Here is a 24,270-nt window from a genome sequence, read left to right as displayed (position 1 = left end):
CCTTAGCAAAAACTTCCCTGTCCCTACACGGTTGTCTTCCTGGCTGCTGTCCTCTACTCCAGAGGAAGCTGCATTTTAGCATATTGCCATCTCCACCTGTTCCAAAAGCATGAGTTAGTTGCCCCTCCCCCCCAAATCAGATCAGAAATTCCTGGCTCTGGAAGCAGAGTATAGTCTAGTGGTTAGAGTCACAGCTAACAAAGCACCTGTTTGGGTCATCTGCATGGATTGAACCTGCGTCCCCAGGATATAAAAAAAGCACGATTGTCTGGTACTTGAACCAAAGAACTTGCCCCATTAATAGAAGTAGAGTAGCAGACCATAACTTATACACGTAGTCTAGCCATTGGAGTGACTGAGAGCCACGGAGTGGCAGCATGGGTTATACAAGTACGCCATTTCAGCCACACCTTCAAAAAGAGCCGGTGGCAAAGTGGTTGATCTGTGCATGGGTGGTGGGTATAAGCAGCCCGGGGAGGCTAAGCCTCCCCTAAACCAAGTCCTGGCTCTGCCCATGCAAAGCCCTCTCCTCCAAGCTGGTGGCAGGTCAGCTCTGGCCAGAGGCCAGGAGGTGGCTGGGGGTGACCAGGGCAGCAGGCCAGTGGTCCAGAGCTATTTGGCTTAGGCTCCTCCAGCCACGGGGGTGGGGGTGTTGGGGGCCCTTGGGCAGAAGGGGCAGAACTGCATGGCTAGCCTCCCCAAAAGGGGGGCTCATGTACCACTCATGGATCTGTGGCTTTATTATTAAGTTAGAGATGGGGATAAACCTCCAGTCACTATCTGAAGTGACCCCATGCAGGCTCTCAATTATCTTATCTGTAAAATAGTGATTGATGGTTATGTCCCCTAAAAGGTAGCTGTATGAGGCTTTGATTAACAGTATGCATGGGGAAGGGCACAGAAATATTAGTAGTCTGCTAAACAGCTAGGATTAGAACACTTGCAAAGCTATAGGGTATTGTGTATGGGTCTGGTCTCCCTCTTATTGTGTGTCCCTAAAATCATGTCAAGATAGGAGCATACTGCGTTTTCAAGACTGCTCCCATAGCAAGGGCAAAAAGTCAGTGCTCATGATGCGTTCACTGGAGTTGGGAACACTCTTTCAGGAGTGCTGTGCTCATGGGGTTGTAAAGCACCTTTAGTCTGAGAAGCATGAGCAAATGCTGTAGTGGTGGAGCAATCAGTAGCCACTTCTACCAGTGCCTTGCCACCCTTCCAATTCCAGGAATTGGAACTTTAAATATGAAAAAAATGTGTCTGTTGTAAAAAAGTATATTTTGTATCAATCCTTTTACTCAAGCCAACTCCTTTGATCAGTTCATGTATACCAGGTGTTCTGGGGGTGGGGGTTAAATGTAACAAGAGTGAAGTGATCTTGGTAAAGGCTAGCAAGTTAAATGCTGTCTTGGTTCCTTGTTGACTCAAATTCTTTTTCGCCCCATGAAATACAGGTAAAAATTCATATTGTCATCAATAAAAAGTAACACTGCTGCTTTTTTTTAAGTTAGTCTGGCAGGAGCGCTCTTGGGGCTGCTTTTTATGAAGGGCTTGTAACCTTGTTGATTTATTACAGGATGTAATGTGAAAGTGTGAAGTAACTTTAGAAAATGGCTGATCAATAACATACTCCCCCTCAGTGAGTAGTTGACAAACTGACAAAATCCATGAAAAGCAAAGGCAATGCAGATGAAATTTTGATCACTGGTGCCACAGAGGCCCAACTTTGCAACACCAGTATTGATGCAGGCGATAGGCTTCCATAAATAAAAATGTAACAAAACTAAAAATATAACTGGATTTAAGCAAGCAACATGGTCTAGCAGGATGAATGGAGGTCAGTGCTTAGGCCTAATCTTTGGGTTTCCTTGCTTGTATTTGACTCACAACTTTAGCATTGAGCACAGCAGTAGTATTTTTTAAAAATATATATTTTAGATAGCACTTAACGAAACAGCTCCTCCATAGCAGTGAGAGCTGGCAGGATAGACTATGACACACAGAAGTGTAATGTTCAAATGTAGGCAATCTGAAACTTGCTAGACTGCAGCAGCTTTTCCTAAATATCTACTCCCAGCGTGCATAGTCACTGTTCTTATGAAAAGCAGTTACGGCACATACTGTTTTTCCAAAGCTAAATGTCTCGGCCATTTTACAACATATTTTGTTTGCATTATCAGAAGCAACTGGGTCACACACTAGCTGCTCACCACATTCTACTGAATCAAACTCTGTTTAGAGTGTTAAAGCCCAAGTTCTGAGTCCTTAGCTGGGAAGAGGTCCCACTGACTTCCAAGGCCAAGTAAGAATGGCTGGAAAGGGCCCTGCAGGGATATATTGTTGGAGGGGTGAATTTTAAAAAATTCCCCTGAATGTTAAATGTGCTTTAGCTGAAAAACTTCCTGTGACGCAGTAGGGAGCGGGGTGGATTGACCTGCGAATGTCATTTAGTTTTACTGGACTGTCTGCATGGGGGATGGGAGAGCAGGGGATGACTTTAGGTGAGGGATACCTGAGCCAGGAAGACTCGCCCCACCCCCCAACACCTTGGCCCAGGAAACTGGACAAAAGGAGAGGGGGAGAGAGCCTGCGGGAGGGGTTTTGGTTTCAGTTTTGGGCTGGTTATGAAGACACACGGAACCCCAAGTCTGGGGTCTAAGATCCTTGTCCCTCAGAGGGACCTGGCTGAGGGTCCTGGTTGTACCTACAAGCTCTGCTTGGGACTGTGTTCCTGTCATCTAATAAACCTTCTGTTTTACTGGCTGGCTGAGTGTCACGGTGAAGTGCAGGAAGTGGGGTGGGGTGGGGTGGGGCCCTGACTCCCCCACACTCCGTGACACTTCCTCAGAGCTGAATGCTGGCCCCAGGCTCAAGACATGACCGCTTGGCTTCACATAACAGTTCTCTGGCTTGTGCGGTAGCCAAGAAGGCACCCTTGACTGGAGCGCAGAGAGGCCAGTGCACATGCAGTGAAATGGAAAACAGCTGCCATATGGTGAGTGCATGAGATATGTACATGCTGCCTCCACCTGCAACCAGGCCAGGAACTGAAAGGAGGAGGAGCAGCTGAAGCCCAGCCAGTACAGATGAGAGGTTTATAAATGAAACCTCATTGTTGCTTTCATTGGAGCACTTGGTACATTCATTTGAGCAAACTTCCAGTACCTACATTCTTTATCAGGGTGCAGCATGGGCTGCTCCCCACCCCCTGTACACCCACACCTGAGCATAAAGGGGAAATCAAAACAGAGGCAGTGTTCTTCAGTGGACAAAGCACTGGAGTAGGAATCAGGAGAGCTGTTCTCTTCCCAGCTCTGCCACCATGGGGAAAATCACTTCCCCTCTGTGCCTCAGTTTCCCCATTTGTGAAATGAGAATAGTGTAACTTAAGGAGATGCTCTGAGATCTCTAGTTGAGAAGAGCTAAATGCTATCATTACTAACATCTGCAGCAGACTTAAGAGTCTGGACTTGCAAAGCTGTGGCAAGATTTCATTGCTTCTCTGTGAAGTCAGGGAGAAGGGCTGTTGCTCATTGTGTGTTAGTGACAATAGCTTCCATGTCATAGTCACTATATTGGCTGGGTCCTGCTGCTCCAGTCAAGGACTATCTGAGGCCCAACATTAACCTAACAGGAACAAATCTTACACTGAAGCCTTTCCCGATTCCCAGAGAGCTGCGTAGAGAATAGAAATGGAAGAGACCCATTCGACCATAGCTTGTCTCCACCTCACTGGTGAAATCCTGACCCCACCACAGTCAACAGGACAGGAGTTTTGCTATTGACTTCCATGGAACCAGGATCTCCCTGAGGGGAGAAGCAGGAACGTTTTCTCCAGTATATTCTGCAATCCAGTTCAAGTTACATGACTAAATGGATGTCTAACCCTTCCCTTGAAGACTCATTCCTGCCTGGAAGATTTTTCGAGTAGTCAGCCTAAATCTCCCTTTGTTTAAGTCTATCCCTTGTCCTCCCTCCCCACAACAGACCCTTTCCCTTCTTGGTGTCTGACATTTCTGATGCTTCCAGAGAGGCACCAGGGTTCCCCTCTTCATCATTACTGTCCAGGAAGCAAGAGTTCTTTCCAATTTTCCTCTTAATCTTACTGGAGGATCCTGCTGAAATCAGAACCGAGACAAACAACCCCCATGACTATTGGGGAGATCACAGGCCAATCTTAAATAGGCAAGGAGTCAGCTCTTTGGGGCAGGGACTGTCTCCTACAGTGTTTGTACAGCACCCTGGGCAACAGGAGCCCTGATTGTGATCCAGGACTTCCAGGCACTACATAACCGCTATTAATAAACAACAGTATTGGGTGTTCTACTCCCAAAGGGGAAACCATTAGCTAATAAACTTAGATTGGAGGAGAATTGACCCAGGGGCCATCTTATCCTCAACCAATCAGTGAAGGCTTTCTCTCCTGGCATAGTTCCAGTGAAATCCAAGGCCTGAGATACCCAGCACAGATCATGTCAGTGAATGCTGTAGCTTGGGACATCATTTCCAGGGGAGCCCCAGCTGGGGAGAACCCTTTCCTTTGGACCCTGGTGCTGTCTATGTTTGTAGGAACATAGTGTCATACTAGCTGTGGACCAGTGGTCTGGTGTCTCACATCTGTCAGTGGCCTGTGATATCTTAGAAGATGTTGAAGACCACCCTTAAAGTGTTTGTCCGATTACTGTACATGGCATGGGGAAAAATCCTTCTCGTCTCCTGCACGGATCAGCTGAAGCATGAAGCTTGCTTACTCCTCCCTTAGCAAACCTGGTTGTTACTCGTCAGGAAAAAAATCGAAAAGCTCCTTTTATATCTCCAAAATGATAGCATTTGACACTCCAGCCTCCAGGAGTTCCTCAGACTGTGGGTGGAATATTTCCTTAGTTTAAACTAGGGCTGTCATGCAAATAAAAAAATTAATCATGTGATTAATCGCACTGTTAACCAATAATAGAATACCATTTAAATATATTTGGATTTTTTCTAGGTTTTCAAATATATTGATTTCAATTATAACAGAATACAAAGTGTATAGTGCTCACTTTATATTTATTTTTGATTACAAGTATTTACACTGTAAAAAAGAAATAGTATTTTTCAATTCATCTAATACAAATACTGTAGTGCAATGTCTATCATTAAAGTTGAACTTACATATGTAGAATTATATACAAAAAACTGCATTCAAAATAAAACAATGTAAAACTTTAGAGCCTACACATCCACTCAGTCCTACTTCTTGTTCAGCCAATCGCTCACACAAACAAGTTTGTTTACATTTGCAGGAGATAATGCTTCTTGTTCACAAGGTCACCTGAAAGAGAGAACAGGCGTTTGCATGGCACTGTTGTAGCCAGCATCACAAGATATGAATCTTTAGTGCATCTGGCAGGTAAATATGTCCCTTCTTGCTTCAACCACCATTCCAGGGGACATGCGTCCACGCGGATGACTGGGTCTGCTCGGTAATAATCCAAAGCAGTGCAGACTGAAGCATGTTCAGATTAATCATCTGAGTCAGATGTCACCAGCAGAAGGTTAGTTTTCTTCTTTGGTAGTTCAGGTTCTGTAGTTTCCGCATCGGAGTGTTGCTCTTTTAAGACTTCTGAAAACACGTTCCACACCTCGTCCCTCTCAGATTTTGGAAGGCACTTCAGATTCTTAAATCTTGGGTCGAGTGCTGTAGCTATCTTTAGAAATCTCACATTGGTAGCTTCTTTGAATTTTGTCAAATCTGCAGCGAAAGTTTCTTAAAATGAACATGTGCTGGGTCATCATCCGAGACTACTATGAAATATATGGCAGAATGCAAGTAAAACAGAACAGGAGACATACAATTCTCCCCCAAGGAGTTCAGTCACAAATTTAAATTAACCCTTTTTTATTATTATTTATTTAAAAACACACATCATCATGGAAGCATGTCCTCTGGAATGGTGGCCGAAGCATGAAGGGGCATATGAATGCTTAGCATATCTGGCACGTAAATACCTTGCAATGCTGGCTACAAAAGTCCCATGTGAACACCTGTTCTCACTTTCAGGTGACATTATAAAGAAGTGGGCAGCATTATGTCCCATAAATGTAAACAAACTTGTTTGTCTTAGTGATTGGCTGAACAAGAAGTAGGATGGAGTGGACTTGTAGGCTCTGAACTCAAACAAAATGAACCAAAAAAAACAAAACAAAATTACATTTGTAAGTTGCACTTTCACAATAAAGAGATTGCACTACAGTACTTGTATGAGGTGAATTGAAAAATATTGTCTTTATCATTTTTACAGTGCAAATATTTGTAATTAAAATATAAAGTGAGCACTGTACACTTTGTATTCTGTGTTGTAGTTGAAATCAATATATTTGAAAACGTCAAAAAACATCCAAAAATATTTAATAAATTTCAATTGGTATTCTATTGATTGCAGTTTTAATTGCATTAAACCGGCAATCAATTTTTTTTGAGTTAGTCACATGAGTTAACTGCAATTAAATCAACAGCCCTAGTTTGAATCTATCAGCCACTAACTTCATTTCAGTGATACCAATTCTCTTATCACAGAGCTAGATGACCCTTGCAGTCCTTTCTAATCCTATAGTCCAGTGGTTTTCAAAGTTTGGGTCGCGACCCAGTTCTGGGTCACTGAATGCAAAGCACTGGGTCGCCTTGCTCAGCACCCAGGGACTCTGGCAGCTGGCCAGTAAAAACTAGTCTCTACCTGTTCTGACACCACGCTGTGCCCCAGAAGTGGCCAGCAGCAGCAGGCCTGGCTTGTAGGCAGGGGGGTCATGGGGCTCTGCGTGCTGCTCCGACCCCGAGCACTGGCTCTGCACTCCCATTGGCCAATTCCACCTCCACCTAGGAGCCAGACCTGCTGACTGCTTCTGGGGGCACAGTGTGGTCTGCAGTACCAGGACAGGCAGGAAGCCAGAGACCCTTCCTGCACCCCAAACCCCTCAGCCCCACCCCCAGCCCAGAGCCCTGACCCCCTACCACACCCCAACCCTCTGCCCCAGCCCTGAGTCCCCTCCCATACCCCAAACTCCTCATCCCCAGCTCTGTTAGGTCATGGGCATCAATTTTCTTCAACTGAGTCTACAGAATTTTTTTTGAAAACCACTGATCTAGTCTAGCCAAGATTTAGACTCAACAAATCCTACACCATCCAGGACAGGTGGCTATCCAGACTCCTTTCAAAAACATCCAGTTTAGGAGCTTCCATGACCTCCCTAGGCAGTCTGTTCCATTGTCTCACTGTTAGGAAGTTTTCCCCTGAGATTTAATTTAAATTTGCTATACTGTTTGAACCCACTGCCTCTTGTCCCGTGTCCATGGCAAGAGAGAACTTTTCTCCATCTTTTTTTATGTCAGCCTTTCAAGTATTTGAAAACCGATATCATGTCTCCCCTTAATCACCACTTTTCTAAGTTAAATGTGCCCAGTTCCTTCAGCCTTTGCTCTTATGATTTACATCCCATCTCTTTAATCATCTTTGTCACTCGCCTCTGGATCCTTTCCAGTTTCTCTACATCCTTTCTATACATTGGTGACCAAAATTGGTCATGTTACTCCAGCTGAGGCCTAACCAGCACCCAATATAGTGGTATTATCACCTCTTGTGACTTGCATGTTATGCTTCTGTTAATGCAAACTAAAATTGCATTTGCTTTATTTTTGCAACAGTATTGCCCTGTTGATTCATGTTGAGGTTGTGATCCATCGCAATTCCTAGATTGTTGGCAGCAGCACTGCTGCCCACCAGCTATCCCCCTTCTGTATTTGTGCATTTGGTTCAAGTGTAGCACCTTACATTTGTCTGTGGAGAACTGTGATATAGAGGACAATGAAATTCAACAATTTATTAAGACCCCTTGGAGGAAAGAGATAAAATTCAAAAATGTTGGCTACCCCTCCAGCTTTGTGACATCTGCAAATTTGATCACTGTGCTCTCTATTCCTACATGCAGGTAATTAATAAATATGTTAAACACTGGACCCAGAACAGATCCCTGTGGAACCCTACTCAAGACCTCCTTCCAATCTGACATCATTCCGTTAATAGTTACTCATTGTTTGCAGTTTTGTATCCACTTAATGGTAGTGCCATCGAGCCCACATTTCTCCAGCTTACTTATCAGAATGTCACGTGGGATGGTGTCAAAAGCCTCGCTAAAGTCCAGGTATATTATGCCCACCATATTCCCCCCAAACCACCAAACCAGTTACTCTATTGAAAAAGGAAATCAAAACTGTTTTGACATGACTTGTTCTTAGTAAATCCATGCTGGCTGCTAGCGATTACCCCTTCATCCTCCAGATATTTGCAAGTTGAATGTTTTGTACATTGCTCTAGTAGTTTCCCAGGTACTGAGGTCAGGCTAACTGGTCTATAATTTCCCAGTTCCTCCTTTTTAGAAATGGGTACCAGGTTAGTCCTTCTCCAGTCTTCCAAGACTTCTCTTGTCATACATGGATTTGCAAATATTATTGCCAGTGGCTCCAATATTTCTTCAGTTAATTCATTCAGCACCCTGAGGTGAACAACATCAGGCCCCACTGACTTGATACTTCAGATAGTGTATGACAGGGGGACTGATCCATTTGCACTAGACCAACTCGTCTTTAACAACCTCTACCTGCTATGCTAAAGAACCCTGTATGTTGCTACTGATATCTTTTCTGCCCCTTTTTAGACCTTTTCCATCTTGGCTTAACATCTAAGACAAGGAGCCCATCACTGGGCAAAGCTATGATGTCCCACCTCTTGGAATATATTATATCATGGCCGGTGTTAAAAAGGCAAGTAGAATGTTGGGACAGAATTAGCCGCAGAGGATTCCATGGAGCTCTCTCACCAGGTCTTATTTTCCACAGATATCTTACAGTTCCGATCCCACAGCTGGCCTTTGCATTCTGGGCTTGGCTTAGCTCACCACCAGCTTCTTTGCTGTGGAAACTTGTGGATGGGGCTCCCCTATAGCTATCCATGCAGACACTCCCCAACTTACAGAAGGTATTCTGGAAACTTTTGCGTAAATCAGGAACATGTACCCAACAATTATTGGTGGTGGGGGGGAACAACTTATGGAACTTTCCGTCAGTGTGGATTTGCATAAGTCGGGTTTGCATAACCTGGGGTGCATCTGTATTGAAAAGAAAATTTAAGGGACAATTTTCTATAAAACCCATGTAGTTTGGGAGACACTAGGCTGAAATGCAAGTGGTGAGTGTTAGAGAAAATAACTGAAGTAGGATCCGGAGTAACCCATTACATTAGTGTACCCTATCTGCTCAGAGCTCTGGCCTCCAGACTTAGAGATGCTGGGCAGCACCATAAATTCAATACAATTCACTAACCTAAACAGTGTGCATCTCTTCCAGCTTATTCCCTTCCTCCACCCCTTTATTCCCATTTTCCTTCTTGTGTCTCGTTTCCATACCTACTTTGGTCTAGTTTCCACCCCACCTCCTTTTGAAAAGCAGTACCTCCTCTTCTGTCCTCCCACTGTTGCCCCATTCTCTGTTGAGCCCCCTGGCTGTCTCCCAGGTTATGTTGTCTCTCCCCTACTGCTGTTCTCTTTGCTCCCCATTGTCTCAGTGGGGGTCACCCGAGCTCCCCTTTGCATTCCATGGTCTTCTCAACATCAACATTAAGTTCTACTATCATGGATGCAGCACTTTACAAACATTAACTCATTATTAATGTGCTCAGTGCTGACCATGTCCTTGGTACTGTACAATATACAAAGGTAAATATAGTCCATGCCCTGCTGAGCTTGCAGTCTGACAGACAGAACAGACTAGTTTTTTTGTAAGTTCTAATGAGATAAGTAATAGTTAGCCCCCATCCAGGCCTGTATATCATGCTGTCCCTCCAATAGACCATCCAGGATAACTTACCACCAGCTCAAGAACATGGACCAAGCTCAGCACTTGAATTCTTCTCTCTCTCCTTTCACCATTGTTGTTGATTGCACCAGCTTTCTCTCCATTGCTCAGGCTTGCAATCTCAGGGACATCTTGGACTCTACTCTCTTCTCCTCACCCAGCCAGGAAGTAAGTGCATCTCTGAATCACCTAACTAGCTCCTTCTTGCTCATCATATTGAATTTAAACTTCTCTCCACCTTCAGAACCCACACAATTCAGCGCCAGCCTCTATCTCAGCTCCCACCTCTAATCTTGGTAACCCTAGCTCTCTTTGCTCCACCAGCAATATCAATCTTTAGACCTTAGTTTCCTTCACCCATTGCCACCTTTATGCCTGCTCCCATCCCTATCTTCATCTACTACCCTCCCACCCTCTCCTCATTCAATCCCTCTGAAAGGCTCACTTCTTCTGGAATGCTCAAAGAAAAGAATTAAGGGTTTAAAAAATGATCTAAGGGAAATTGTCCTTTCCATGACCCTCCCAACACATCTTATCAGTCCGTCTCCTAGACTGGAAGGTCTCGAGGGTAGGAACTGTCTTGTACAATGGTGAGCACATTGTTGGAGCTTAAATATAATAAATGTTTTAGATAACTACAGATTTGACGGTTTCAGATCCAGGGAAGCATTTTGTCATGCTTCTGTTTTGACTCATTGAGAGCATGTGCAGGTTATCTGGGGTCCCCAAAGGGATCCCACAGCCCTGCTGCACCATGTCTATCAGTGCCCTTAGGATGCGGGCCTCAGCTTCACTACAGGAAGGGATTTCAGAGTCCAGGCTGGGGGACTCCCTGACCTGAGGCACTGAGAGGCAGCTGAGCTTGGGCTAGTATTGGGAATAAGAGAGTGATCTGAGCAGAAGCCAGAACAGAAAACTCTGGGGACAGAACAACTGCCCTATGTGTGTTTTGTTTAATTTCCTTTGTTGGTTTGGAATTTACAGCCTGAGAAGCTGCAGTAAAGAAAGGCAGCCAGAGACTTTCATGGTTGTGTTGTTTCTGATTGAACAAGAATGATAAGAGGGGAACCCCAGAGAGGGTTTTATTGTTTAACCTGGGCCACCTGTGAAGTCTCTTTCCAGCTGCTCTAGCTCTGGGCCTGCCACACTCATTGAGCTGTGTAACTTGTATCATAGCATGTCTATTAATGACATGCAGCTTGGATCTAGCTTGAAATTTGGACAAGTGACATCTGGACAACATAAAAGTTGATTAAATCATCATGAGAGCTGTGCAAAAAACCCTCTCTGAAATGAAGCTCTTACCTCCTTGCACTCCATCACCTCTAATAAGTAGAGTTTATAGATGGGGAAAGTTTGGCCAAGTCACATAATCTCTGCAGCCATGAGCCAGAGAGGTTGTCGGTGGCAGCACTGGGACAAGACCACAGAAATCCCTTGCTCAGTCCAGATGAGCTTGTTGCCACATATTACTGAGCGGCCTCCTTGAGGCCACATTAGCTACTCAGCAAAGAGCATCTAAGCTGCCAGAGGGGAAACTGGCATTAGCTCCAGCATCAGCAGTTGTTCCTGCTCCTCACAGCTCTGAAGTCATGATCTAGATTGCAGGAGGATTCACAAATGACAAACCCTCTACCCCAGGAATGAGTTAATATCACTTGGTTTTCATGGCTCTCAGCTAGGAAACAGCAGGAGACTTCTGCCCCCCACCCACATAAGCCCAAGATTGACCTTGCCAGCTACAGAATCCTAGTGTCAGACCCTGCCAGTGTGTCTCCTCTATCAGGCTACAGGAGAGGTTTGTATTGCGCTTTACAATACGCTTATCCAGTGTGACTTTCAGCAGCCACCTGGCTGCTCAGTCTAACAATGACTTCAAGTCCATACAAAGTTTCACACTAGTCTCGGTCTTTCAATAAAAATTAGTATGTCTAAACAAGAACCTTTTATTCAGCTACCCGCTCCTACCTTTTGGTGGTTCAGGAAAAAAAAAAAAGAAAAAAAAAAAGTTGAACCTAGACATGTATCACTGCTGGCTTTGCAAACATAATTCAACCTCTTCAGCCCATTTCTAGTTTTTATTGTGAAACTATGTTTAGTATCATCAGCAAATGCCACCAATTTTAGAGGAACTCAATAGATCAGTGATCTAGAGGAGGAACAAACATACAGAACCTGAGGTTTCTGCTATTAACCTCTCTGTGCACTAAGAAGTAACCAGCCACATTTCTTTGTTTCCTACCACACAATCAGTTCTTAATCCACAACAGTACTTTGTCCCAGGGTTATTTATTTTCCTCAATAACTTTAAGGGACTTTGTGTTCTGAGTTAGTACTTAAAGCTTTTTGGAATAACTATTTGTAGAGGAAAATATAAATACAGGGCATGGCACATTTAAGAAAAAATATTTAATTGTGTAGTCAGAGCTAGAGAGCATTGGTCTGTTTGTCTGCCCTGAAAGCGGGCACCTCCAGCACTTCCATCTATAAATATCATGAAGAATATTGACTCAGTATTGGCTTAAGTGGGCCAGTAGCACCCTCTGTGATTTATCCATCTTTGTATTAGGCCATCACCCTCACAGCACTGAGCCTTCACCTTCTGAATTACAGCTGGTCAAATGAGGAAAAGCCAAATTTATCAAATACGGTTATGAATGCCAACTTCACTCTGCTACTATTGACAATGGAGCCCTGATCTTGGCTGGGACCTTTAGACACATCCATCATACAAAGAGTTAATAGCTAATTTGTCAGTAATTGGGTGACCACAGGGTATTTGTGAAAGCATTCCTAGAAGTTTCACACATTTTAGCACCAAAGGTGATTTTTCTGGTCATTTGTACCAGGAAGTGCTTAACTCATTATTCAGGATTTATTGGAAAAAAAAAATAGTTCATCCAATCAAAGAGTAGCAGTATTGCCATGTAACATAAGTGAGCCTTCAGCCACCAGATAAGTAGCAGTAAATAATCAGAGTAAAGAGCTTGTTTAAAAAAAAAAAAAAAAAAAAAAAGCGCCCCACACACCAACAACAAAACCCATGAACTGAAAGTTGTTGGTCCATAATATTTGGACCATTGTTATTAACTATTTAGGGGCAGATTCTTAGCTGGTGTAAGTTGGCATAGCTCCATCAACTTCAATGGAGCTACATTGATTGACACCAGCAGAGAACCTGGTCCTCATAGTGCAGGAGTGCCCAGAGGCCCGGACTAGGGCCTATTATGCGTGGTGCTCTACAAACACAGTCCCTGCCCTCAGGATCCTACAGTCTAAGGACACAGACTTGCAAAGACTTTTGCAATTGCCTAACTGTACACACTGTGAGCAGTCCCACATGGACTGGGATTCAGGTAGTAAATTCAATAGAACTTGTGTCCTTAACACCTTTAGACTCTTCTGGAAAAAAAAAAAACTCATCCATTGACTTCAAGAGAGCTGCTCTGTGCATTCACTTACACACATGTATAAGTGTTTGTGGCACCAGGGCCTGAGAAGACAAGAAACATACCAAGGGTGGAGGAAAAACAGCCAATGTTAGACAGCCAAACACATATACACATTTGCTTTTTTGTTTGTCTGTCATTATGAACAGGAAGAGCAAAAGTCAATTATACACCATTGGTGCTCAACCTAGCCATCACTAAGTGGTTTATAAGAACCAAAGCAAGGAACCACAGTCAACCTAAAATCTAGTTGCTACAAACAAACAAGCCAGGTTTGAAGTTGTTTCAGATGGTCAGTAAGTGGTCTCCTCAGAGGCACCCCCTTGTGGTCTCATGGCAGCTATGAAGACAATTCCTCACATCAGTTTCCCCCTCTGAGTTCCTCAAACTGAGCTTAAAAAGAAAAACTTTTTCAATCCCAATAACAACAGCCATACTTAGAGTCTGGTTTATTAACTTATAACTCACATCTAAATACAAGAATCTTCCTTTCAGTTTGGTACAACCCAAACTGCCCTGGTCTGGTCAGGCACCTTACCATAGCAGGCTAATCCCAGCCCATCCCAGCTGGAATAACTCCCTTGGTCTCAGGGTCTTCACTACAGCTGCCTTTCTCACTCTTTATAGTCTCTTGAGCTTCCCTCTCCTCTCTGCAGCTTCCTGTTGCCCTGGGGAGGGAAACTGCTGATCTCTGTCAGGTGTGCCTCTACAATACGCCCTCTACAAAGGGGCAAGCCACCCCTGACACAGAAACTGCACCTGACTTTGCATCCCCTCTGCCAATTTTTGTGGGTTTACAATTGCAGTTTCTTTCTTTTTAGCCTTTCCCTTGTTGGTGTGAAATAGACCCCCACAACCAACTAGGGGAAACCAATTAACTGAGCAAGCAGGGGGGACAGTGAAACTGACACTACACAAGTGCTGCCAAATGTACTGAACCAATAAAATAGAGAAAAGAATTTTCCTCATCTAACCTGTTAGCCATAGTGCTCTTGTTAGTTGGAACAGTAATAAGTAAAACATTTTCAGACAGAGTGTGGTTTTAAAGTTGATGGTGTCCCTCTAGAATACCAAAGTTGTTTGCAGAAATCAGGATAAGTTTATGAATGACTCCCAAACACAAAAATGGTCTACATTTGCTTTGAATATTTTTGTAATGAATAATCTAAACAGCTCTATTCCTTATATAGAGACCCCACCATATTAAGTAATGTCCATCTTCTGGATCTGCAAGTGTGATTTTTGTCTAATCTTTGCTTGTCTTTTATACTGCAAGCTCCTTGGGGCAGGATCTGTATCTTGTAAGGTGTTAAACACACTGACACTTAGCAAATACTTAATACTGAATTATCTATACCACTTCCTGCAACACCTGCCTTTTTCTTTGCCAAGTACTGACCAGGCCCAACTCCACTCAGCTTGGGCTGCCTGAGGAGGGATGGTTGCAGCTGATTTATTAAGAAACAGTGACTTCTGTGTACCTACTTCTATTCAAACAAACCAGCAAGTGGTCAAGCACTCACCACAGAGCTCTGGCCTTTTAAACCATTCCATCTCTTCCTGTGCCCAGGAGGGCTGGAAAGGCTGGAAGGAAAAACAGGAGAGACAGATCTTGGAGCCGGGATTTACCTGTGAACCTACCGCAAGAGAAGATGTTTGCTAACAGAGTCTATACTAGCTAAAGGTGCCTACGTCTCATTGTTCTGTTGAGGACATTTGCTAGCATGCACCTTTCTCCTTTGCGAGTTACAGTGGAATGCTATTCTACAGTTCAGGACTCTGTTCTTCAGGGAAGGTGCCTCTAAACAATTGGATCAGGTCCCTGAACCTGACATAGGGCTTGTCAACACAGGGGTATGTGTGTATGTGTATGTGTTGAACTGGATTGATTTGATGTACGTATGTTATTTAATTCACAGAACGTAAGCTATCATAATAGCATGCACACACATGGGACACTTGTTCCTTCTTTCAGTTCACATCATTGTGTACACATGGCAGTGCCTTGCTGTGGGCTAAGCATGTGGCATTTCTCAGAGGGTATCCCTTAGCCCTTTGCCACTCAGCAGTGGGCATTCAAGGATTTTCTGCATTGGAGGAAGCCAGATAGGTTCAAACATTTTTTAAAAATCCCATGATGCCACTGTCTTTGCCCATGCCGAACACTTAATTTTCTCAATTTGTGAACGGCTCTGGTGATCAGGTGGGAGATGGGCATCCAGATGCCTAAAGTGAGGCTACAGAGTGCTTGTCCAGAGACAAAAACTTAGGGGCGCTCTGAATTTAGGCACCTGCTGTGTTAAGTGACAGCTGAGTGGGAGTTTGTGAATCACCATGGTGCCTAACTATGGGATTTAGGAGCCTAAGGACCTTCATGGTTCACATCCGAGGTACCTATGGCAGACAGCAGTTCAAAATTGGTCAAGGCTCTCTGGGAGTTAGTTCCTCCCACCAGCTGTTAGTTAAGGTCGGGGATTCTCTCCCTGCCTCTGTTGCTTTTGTGACCAGGCAAGAAGAAAATGAAACAAAAATAATAATAAAATTAATAAAGTGAAACTCCTTAACACTGCTTTTCTCTGCTGCTGACCCCTTCGCCCACCAGACTTCTAACCCCCACTACCTCTCCCAGCCACTTGACCTTTACCCTCTGAATGAAGTGAAATGGACCGTTTTCACAGAATTCATCAGATTTTGTTCCCTTTCATGGAATATCAGTTTTCACATTTCACTGGAAATTTTATAGGTTTTGCTAAGGGTCAAAGCTGCTGCAGCAAAATTGGAGTGGCTATTTCTGGCTGATTTTTTTTAAAATAAACCAGCCAATAAAAAACCAAAAGTCACTGAAATCATTGGGGTTCCCTAATAGTTGCATTTGTGATATTTATTGAGTTACATAGTCCGTCTTGGAGGAAATTACTGGTGGGAGATGTGCCTCCACGGATGGAAGGGTCTCTGAGGAATTTTGTGCCAGTAGAGCTGGGATTGTATTGTTTTCTGGCGTTAGGTTTTCCATGGCTTATCATGAAAGACATTAATTAGAGCAGTGTTTCCCAAACTTGTTCTGCCGCTTGTGTAAGGAAAGCCCCTGGCAGGCCGGGCCGGTTTGTTTACCTGCCGCGTCCGCAGGTCCAGCCGATCGCGGCTCCCACTGGCCGTGGTTCGTTGCTCCAGGCCAATGGGAGCTGCTGGAAGCAGCACGGGCCGAGGGACGTACTGGCCGCCGCTTCCAGCAGCTCCCATTGGCCTGGAGCAGCAAACCGCGGCCAGTGGGCGCCGCGATCGGCTGGACCTGCGGACGCGGCAGGTAAACAAACTGGCCCAGCCCACCAGGGGCTTTCCCTACATAAGCGGTGGAACAAGTTTGGGAAACACTGAATTAGAGAAAGGGCCAAAAGATTTACTGCTGGAAGACTGGATGGGCCAGGGATAGTGAATGAGACTTAGAGCCTTTCACCAGTTCCAATGCAACCCCCAAATCATTACTCTCTGATGGCTTTAATGGCCATTTTGTGAATGGGTTTGGTGGGTCTCAGTCCAGTTCCTCGTGGGCAGGTATCCAGATCACAAAAGCCACCATCACCACAACTGGCACTAATTGGCCTGCTTTCTGGCATTCTCTGCAGTGATGTCAAGGGCTGAGTGGGCCATGAAGTCCAAGTTACTCTCACACCCCTAGCGGGGGTCCTCTCCTCCAGGTCAGGCTGAAGGATGTTGACAGGAGCCACCATATAGAGGAAGTTTGTCCCCCCTGTCTGTGCTGTATGTGTTGTGTACAGAGACATCCCACCCTCCACAGCTGTCAGTGCAGCACCTTTCATCTGTGTTCAAGTCAATAAAAGAAAAACTAAAGCAACAACCAACCCTGAGTTGTGTCCTTTTAGGGGAGGCCCTTTGGGGTTCCCTGCTTCTGCCTTCCCCACTTTGGGTCTGTATCATTCTCTCTGGAGTCCCTCAACCCAGGGAGGGACAGGCAAAAATATGTCTCAAAAATTCCTCTCACTCTGCCGCACAAAAATGTTGTCTGCAGAGTCCTGCTCTCATCCCCTGCTGATCTGGAGCAAAACAAGGGAAGTCACAATCATTTGCAGGAAGCATTTTCCTCTGGTGAAAAAAGCATTTCACAGTAAGGATTAATGTTCCTTCTTGTTGCATATTTACTCAGTTCAGGAAAACTTGTATAATCAAAGAACCCACCAAATGAGATACGTGTTACTTGAACCTCCAAAATCTTTATGGCCAGGGTCCTTTTATACAGGATTTTTGCAGAAGCCACAGATTTTTCCAATCGGATTTTGCTGCATTTTCCTTTAATTCTCACATTTTCGCTCTTTTTATCATTAAAAAAAAAACAAACATAAAACAAAACAGAACAAAACAGCTGAAAAGTGCTCTGCAATGTTGCCTAAATGCAAATATTCTCTGAGCAGTATATAGCCCAAAGTTATATTTTCAAATACAATGGTATTCAGCATTTGAATAGTATTTTACAAATTTAAATTGCTTTATACATTAATAGCTTAAATTTTCAGACCTGTTGAATAACCACAACCTTAGCTGAAGGCAATGAGAGCTGCACATGCTCAGAACCTTTGCAAAACAGGTCATAACTCACTAATCACCACAACTGATGAGTTAGGTATTATCTTCTTTTTGCAAATGGAGAACTCTAATGCTACATTTCAAATATATCTTGTCAAACTTGTAAAACTGATGTTATTTGGTGATATAAATAATCACTGTAAATACTTGACAATCTAGCAAATTACCTGATATATTTCTTATTATCACTACCTTGACCCCTACATATTATTCTTTCTAAGTTCCCAGGCCAAGCCTATCACCATGGTATCTGAGTACCCATTTACATACGGATCTATTTCTAAGTGTTTAGACTTCAGTGGTGTCAGTTTTTAATCTAAGCCCCCAATCCACTAATTTATTTAGTACTTTAATCTGTTTATCTATTAAAGCTTATTCCACAAAGCACATGTTAAACTCAACAGAGGTGGATGTTAAGCAAGTGCTTAAGTGCTTTGCTGAACTAATGCCAAAACTATATATTGAAAATGCCCAGGTAGATGGCCACTGAGGATTAATTAGACTGGGACTTTTCAGTTTGGAAAAGAGACAATTAAGGGGGGATATGATAGAGGTCTGTAAAATGATGACTGGTGTGAAGAAAGTAAATAAGGAAGTGTTATTTACTCCTTCTCATAACACAAGAACTAGGGGTCACCAAATGAAATTAATGGGCAGCAAGTTTAAAACAAACAAAAGGCAGTATTTCTTCACACAGCACACAGTCGACCTGTGGAACTCTTGGCCAGAGGATGTTGTGAAGGCCAAGACTATAACAGGGTTCAAAAAAGAACTAGATAAATTCATGGAGTCCATCAATGGCTATTAGCCAGGAGGTGCAAGTATGGTGTCTCTAGTATCTCTGTAATTGCCAGAAACTGGGAATTGGTGACAGGGAATGGATCACTTGATGGTTACCTGTTCTGTTCATTCCCTCTGAAGCACCTGGCATTGGTCACTGTCAGAAGACAGGATACTAGGCTAGATGAACCTTTGGTCTGACCCAGGATGGCCTTTCTTATATTCTTATATACAAAGTTCCCTCTCTATATCGTTCCCCTGATATACGTCTCCTGTGTTTTGGTTACTCACACTTCTGAATTCCTCTATGATAGTTACACACAGATAGTGTCTGACTTTCCTATAGGCCTTGTATCCTAAAGGATGCCGACATGCTTTTAAAATTATGCACACAGGAAATATACACATCTCTGCCACTCCGTACCTGTGGCTTATTGAGTCACCCCACCAACAACGCCTGCCCATTTGTCCCCTGCCCCCACAAATGTCTTTGTACTTTCTTCCACTCTGCTCCTTACATATAGAACACAATCCCCACACTGATCCATAAAGCCACTACCTTCTCCTTCCTTAAGATACGCTTTGTCTGTGATGCCTATGGAAAACTGCCATCTGAAAATGCCCAGGTAGATTGCCAGTGGGGCTTGCTGATATCTGTTTTATTTATTTATTAAAGGATTCAGTATCATCAAGTTGTGACTGTAGCTAGTCTTTGCAGCCATGTATCCCTATCACTATTACCCTTCTCCTTCCTCCCCTATTCACTCCTTTTGGTTTTTTTTTTTTACACTTCTTCCATGACCGTGTCTTAGATTCTGAGCTTTTGGGGGGCAGAGATCATCTCTTTCTACAGGTCTGTAGAGTGCCAAGCACAATGGGACCCTGTTCCTGACTAGGGACTTGGAAGCTACTGCAATAAAAATAATAAATGGCAATAATGCAGTCATTTTCCAGTGGAATATGACAACAATTTAACAGAGCAGAGCAGCAATATAAAACAATTCTGTGTAAGCCGAACACCATATACCTTTGAAACAGCAGGAAGAATTTAGGCAGAATGTAATTACCCAAATTGGAATTTTCCCAGGACAACAGGGCTAACATCTTTCCAAAAAGGTTCATTACAAAAACTGTCAGGAAGTGATGATCAAAATCTCAATTTCACATCACCTGACAGATGGTACCTGCAGCAGCAACTCCATTCGCCAGCACCGTACTAAGGTGTTAGTTCAGTACTTCCTTGGGGGGAAGAGCACCAATTATTGCATCACAAGTACCTTTACTGCAGCTCTGAGTTTTCCTTAGAGGTCTCCCATAAAAGTGTTGACCAAGAGCAACCCTGGTCAGTTTGTGAGTGCTGACACAATCGCTCTGTGAGGTGATGTGGAAGCAAAGCCTTTGCTATAACACACAGACACTCTCTCTCCCCCAAGAAATTGCTCCGAGAAAAGGTTTCAGGTATAATTTAACAAGACAGTTACATTTCCTGGACATAGCAGCCAAAGGGAGATTGCACAGGTGAAGTCAGGAAATCTCATCAGAGTCACTCAAGGGCTGTTGAACATGTTGAAGTTCAAAGAGTCATGTCATGGGGATTAAGTCTTTATGTCATTTCCATGAGAAATGATTGAAGAGTTTCATGTAATTTACAAGGAATCTGGATGGACATTGGAATACATTAAAAACATAGTTGACTACAGTGGGCTGGGAGGTTTGTTCCAATTGGTGCTGGGGCAGGCAACTCTTATGCTTCTTGCATATGAAATGATGACCTGCAGCTTTGGGAATAAATTCTTCTCCACAAGAGTTACAGCATTGCACAATTAGCTAAGTGCATTGTGGGTATTTTTGCCTTCCTATGAAATACTGGGCACACGTGTCACTGCCAAGGGCAGGATAAGGGTCTACATGGATTAATGTGCCCAGGTACACAAATGTATTTGGTTATGGTTATTATTTCTCTGTATTATAGCAGCACTCACACTGTGCAAGGCACTGTCCACACACTCACTGCTAGGCCCAGCCCCTAGAGCTCTCAGTATTTGGTCTACACAAGTCAAGTAGAATTCCCCCAGTGCCTGTCTATTTACTGCCAGACACTCCACTCCAGCCCTGCATCCAGCCTCAGAGTCCAGGGGGATGTACATTCACTTTTCTTACCCTTCCCCGATCATCACCCAGCATGGGCCTCAGAAGCAACCCCACTGCGGTCTCTCTTCTCCCACCATCACCACCTGATAGGGCTAGCTCACCATGACTCAGTGAGGAGAACTGACAGAACTAAGCTGCCCCTAACCCTACCCAGAGGGGTAGCTGTGTGTGCTGATGACTAACAGCAACCCAGGGATCTGCTAGGAATGTAATCTGAGGAAACTAGAGCTGCCTTTGAGTGACTTGTCTGGCTGGGATGGAGAGGAATTGTGGGGTGGCTGTAAATTCAGATGGAAAATGCAGGCTGCTCATAACACTGACTCTGCACTGCGCTGCAGGAGGATGGAGGGCTTAGCACAAGCAGCTCCAGGGGCCTCTTCTAGCAAGGGGAAGGGAATCATTCGTTCCCCTCCAACTTTTGGGAAACAGGGAAACAGGAAAGCGATTTGCAGAAATAGATGGTTAAGAGTAAACAGTTCGGAGAGGTTCAAAGGCCTCGCCTCTGCCAACTCCTAACTCCCTGATCTACCAGCCACCTTCCTCGGGACACAAGTATGCAGGGACCAGGGTTGGCAAACGTCTGATTCTTCCCTTTCTCTGACTAGCTCTCTGGAGATCTGCCTCCCGGGCAGAGGACAATCCAAGAGAGCTGGGGGGGAGGAAGGGGAGAGCCATTGTTCTCTTGGGTCACACCAGGTCGCCACTTCATTTCAAACACCTTGGCCTAATTATCCACCGAGCGCCCACCCCTCCCCCCGTCCCCCTGTGCAGGAGCGACACTGATTTACAACAGGCCGGATGAAGCAGCAGCCAATGGGCTCCCACACCTGTTCCATGTGCCAGTTCTAGTCACTAGCCCAAAGTCTGGACTGCGTGCATGGGGGGGGGACGCACTTCCATAGGCTTTGCTCCACTGATTTCCCGTCCAAACCGGGCATTTCTATGGGACTGAACTTGTGCAGCACCCGGGTTTACTTGACCAGAGGAATGTTCTCTGTGGTGGCACCCCTCAGGCTATCTGCCCCTTCCAGCCTCCTTTGTGGGATTAGGTTTGGAAAGCCCAGGGAGCCCAGGGGAATGCCACTGGCTTTCAGATCAGGAAGAAAGAAATCTGAGGACCCAAGGAAATGCCTTCTGCCAGGCTGTGTTGGGTGAGAGGAAAGAGAGCATGGGGGACCCACCAGTGCTCGAGTCATACCCTCAGCGGGCTTTTATTATTATTATTTTTACCAGACTGAACGGTTTCATTCCCTTCTCCTCCTCCTCCTCATCTTCCTCCTGCTGCTGTGACTTTTGCCTGTATATTATCACACTGCAGGGCTGCAGGGCTCCAGCACATCCAAAGAGGCCATATCAGCATTAACCAATTCTTGTGAAAGCAAAAAAGTCCAACCAGCCAACAGACAGAACAAAGGAGCAACAAGGGAGATGGGGGAGGGGAGACTGGGACCCAGGAAAATGGTGTGATTTGCCTTAAGCTACTTTTCTTCTAGTGTGGTTTGGCAGGGGCTCGGAGGCCCCCTGTGCTTCCCCCTCCTACCTTGCAGTCTCTTATGCAGGATCTAACTGAATACTCTTCTGATTGCAAGTATTTCTCCAGCAAGAGGTCAAACTCCTCATATTTTTCCTGAGCGTGTTGGTCCAGCCTCTGATAAGCCTGGACGCAGCTGCTACACGCCTCTCCGTCCAGAGCACCGGCTGCAGCAGCCACGAAATCCACCATCAGGTTGTCCAAACTGCAATCCAAGCTGTCTGGGCCGGCCATGCCCAGCAGCAGGTCCCAGATCGTGTAAGTATCACAAAAAGAGAGGTTGAAGTTCCTAAAATAAGCCTTTAAGAAGTTTATTTTGGAGGAGGAAGAGGAAAAAAAAGAGGCTGATGAAGAGGAGGAGGAGGAGGAGGGGGGTGGCCTTAAGGGTACAGAAGGGAAAGAGCCCAAGAGTCGCTGCAAGGAATACAATTTGGTGCAAGCTGAGTCCAGATCGAAATGACCCCGGGCACCAGTGCAATATGGGATCGGAGCAGCAAATTTGGTCAAATTGCTTAAAAAAATCTCACACCTCCCCTCCTGTGACTGTTGATCCCCTGTCAGTAGGAAATGTGGCTGGAAGGCGCGCTGGCTTGCGTCCCCCCAAGGCGTCTGCATGGCTAAGCTCCTATCCTTGGATCTGAGCTTGGCTCCAGCACAGAGCCACAGATGATCAGAGAGGAGGACAGTGAAAAATAGAAGGGATGCCAGAGACATTCGCCATTTCTGTGCCCTCTCGGAATCAGCGCAGGGTTTGTCGTTTTGTCTTGGTGCACAACAAATTTTTAACACAGCGTCATCTTCTCTTGGATACATCCAAGCCCCCCTGATCATATTTTAGGGGCTGAGTGGGGGGGCTACTGCGGTCTCCGGCGTGGTTCTCTTTGCTCCTCTCCTCTTATAGACTCCCCCCAACAATGTCACCTACCTCCTCTGAAGCATGGTGTGATGATGGGCATCATTCTCATGGCTAGAAACAAGGAAGTGCCTTCCCCTCCTCCACCACCTCCACCTCCTCCTGGGCTGCTAAATGCTACCACCAGCCATTGCATGTTGCTGCGGGAAGAAAAATCAGCGCCACGGTCCTCAACATGTCCAGGCTGCTGTTCGCCAATGCCAGTCCATACAGCGAGCCCCTCAGCCCAGAGCGGAGCCAGGCAGAAGCATACTCCTTCTCCCCACAGTCAGCGCTTGGCCCTCCTCATCCTGTCGGGGTGCCTCGCCTCCTCTCCGCTCTCCTGCCTGCCTCTGCCCTCCCCTGCACACACAATCACTCTGCTTTCCTCTTTCTTTTTTGGTGGGCAACGTTTTTCCCGTTCCTGATCATCCTGGATCGGTGTCTCCTGTTTTCCATCCCCCCTCAATCTGTCGCCATCTTCAGCTGTACAGAGAACACCTTGAGAAATTGATCAGGGGAGGGGGGGAGACGCAGGGGGAGGGGGAGGCGCGTGCGCGCTCCTCATCCCCTCTTCATCTATCCTGCAATTTGTTTTGTGCCTCCCCTCCCCCCAAACCCAGCCTCTCCATTCACTCCAGGGAGCCGTTCATTCATCGGATCCGCTCTTCCCAGCGTTCATTCAGGCGCCTTCCCACCCCCCGGCCCGGCCCAGCCCAGCCCAGCAGCTCGCGCACACACCGCGCTGGGATACTGGGCACGCGGCGCCTTCGCCGGGGGACTGGTCCCTGCCGCAGGTGGCCTGTGCTCCGCGCTCTCCCCCTGCGCCACGGTGGCTGGCGGTCCCCGGAGTTCATCCTGGGGGGGAGGGAAGGGGGCTAATGTCTCTGTGCGTGTGCCACCGCGGCAGATCCTCCCCAGGCTCTCGGATCCAAGGGGCTGCGAGCCTCTTCTCTCCTCCTGGCCGCCTCCTGCCCCCCGCCCC

General features: G+C 45.4%; 1 protein-coding gene across 1 annotated transcript; it reads right to left on the bottom strand.

Annotated features, from left to right (window-relative positions):
• Window positions 1–16,811: 16,811 nt before the first annotated feature.
• On the bottom strand, window positions 16,812–23,775 carry FAM155B (family with sequence similarity 155 member B). Its single transcript, XM_034781778.1, has 3 exons — window positions 22,403–23,775; window positions 17,546–17,659; window positions 16,812–17,150 (listed from the first exon to the last, which is right to left on the bottom strand). Exons 1-3 carry the CDS (start codon window positions 23,222–23,224, stop codon window positions 16,812–16,814), a joined length of 1,275 nt encoding a protein of 424 aa, XP_034637669.1. The 5' UTR covers window positions 23,225–23,775.
• Between the last annotated feature and the right edge of the window lie 495 nt (window positions 23,776–24,270).

This window comes from Trachemys scripta, chromosome 9 (assembly GCF_013100865.1).
Source record: "Trachemys scripta elegans isolate TJP31775 chromosome 9, CAS_Tse_1.0, whole genome shotgun sequence".
Classification (NCBI taxonomy): domain Eukaryota; kingdom Metazoa; phylum Chordata; order Testudines; family Emydidae; genus Trachemys; species Trachemys scripta.
Note: the sequence above shows the minus strand (reverse complement) of the source record. Positions and strands in the feature narration are given on the sequence as shown.

What these genes read in the sequence shown, in the direction of transcription:
- FAM155B (XM_034781778.1), bottom strand. Translation starts at nt 23,224, where the DNA reads ATGATCAGGGGGGCTTGGATGTATCCAAGAGAAGATGACGCTGTGTTA. An exon ending in CCTGCATAAGAGACTGCAAG is followed by an intron (nt 17,660 to 22,402) that starts GTAGGAGGGGGA and finishes AATGATAAAAAG; the next exon opens with AGCGAAAATGTGAGAATTAA. An exon ending in TAAAGATTTTGGAGGTTCAA is followed by an intron (nt 17,151 to 17,545) that starts GTAACACGTATC and finishes ACTTGAACACAG; the next exon opens with ATGAAAGGTGCTGCACTGAC.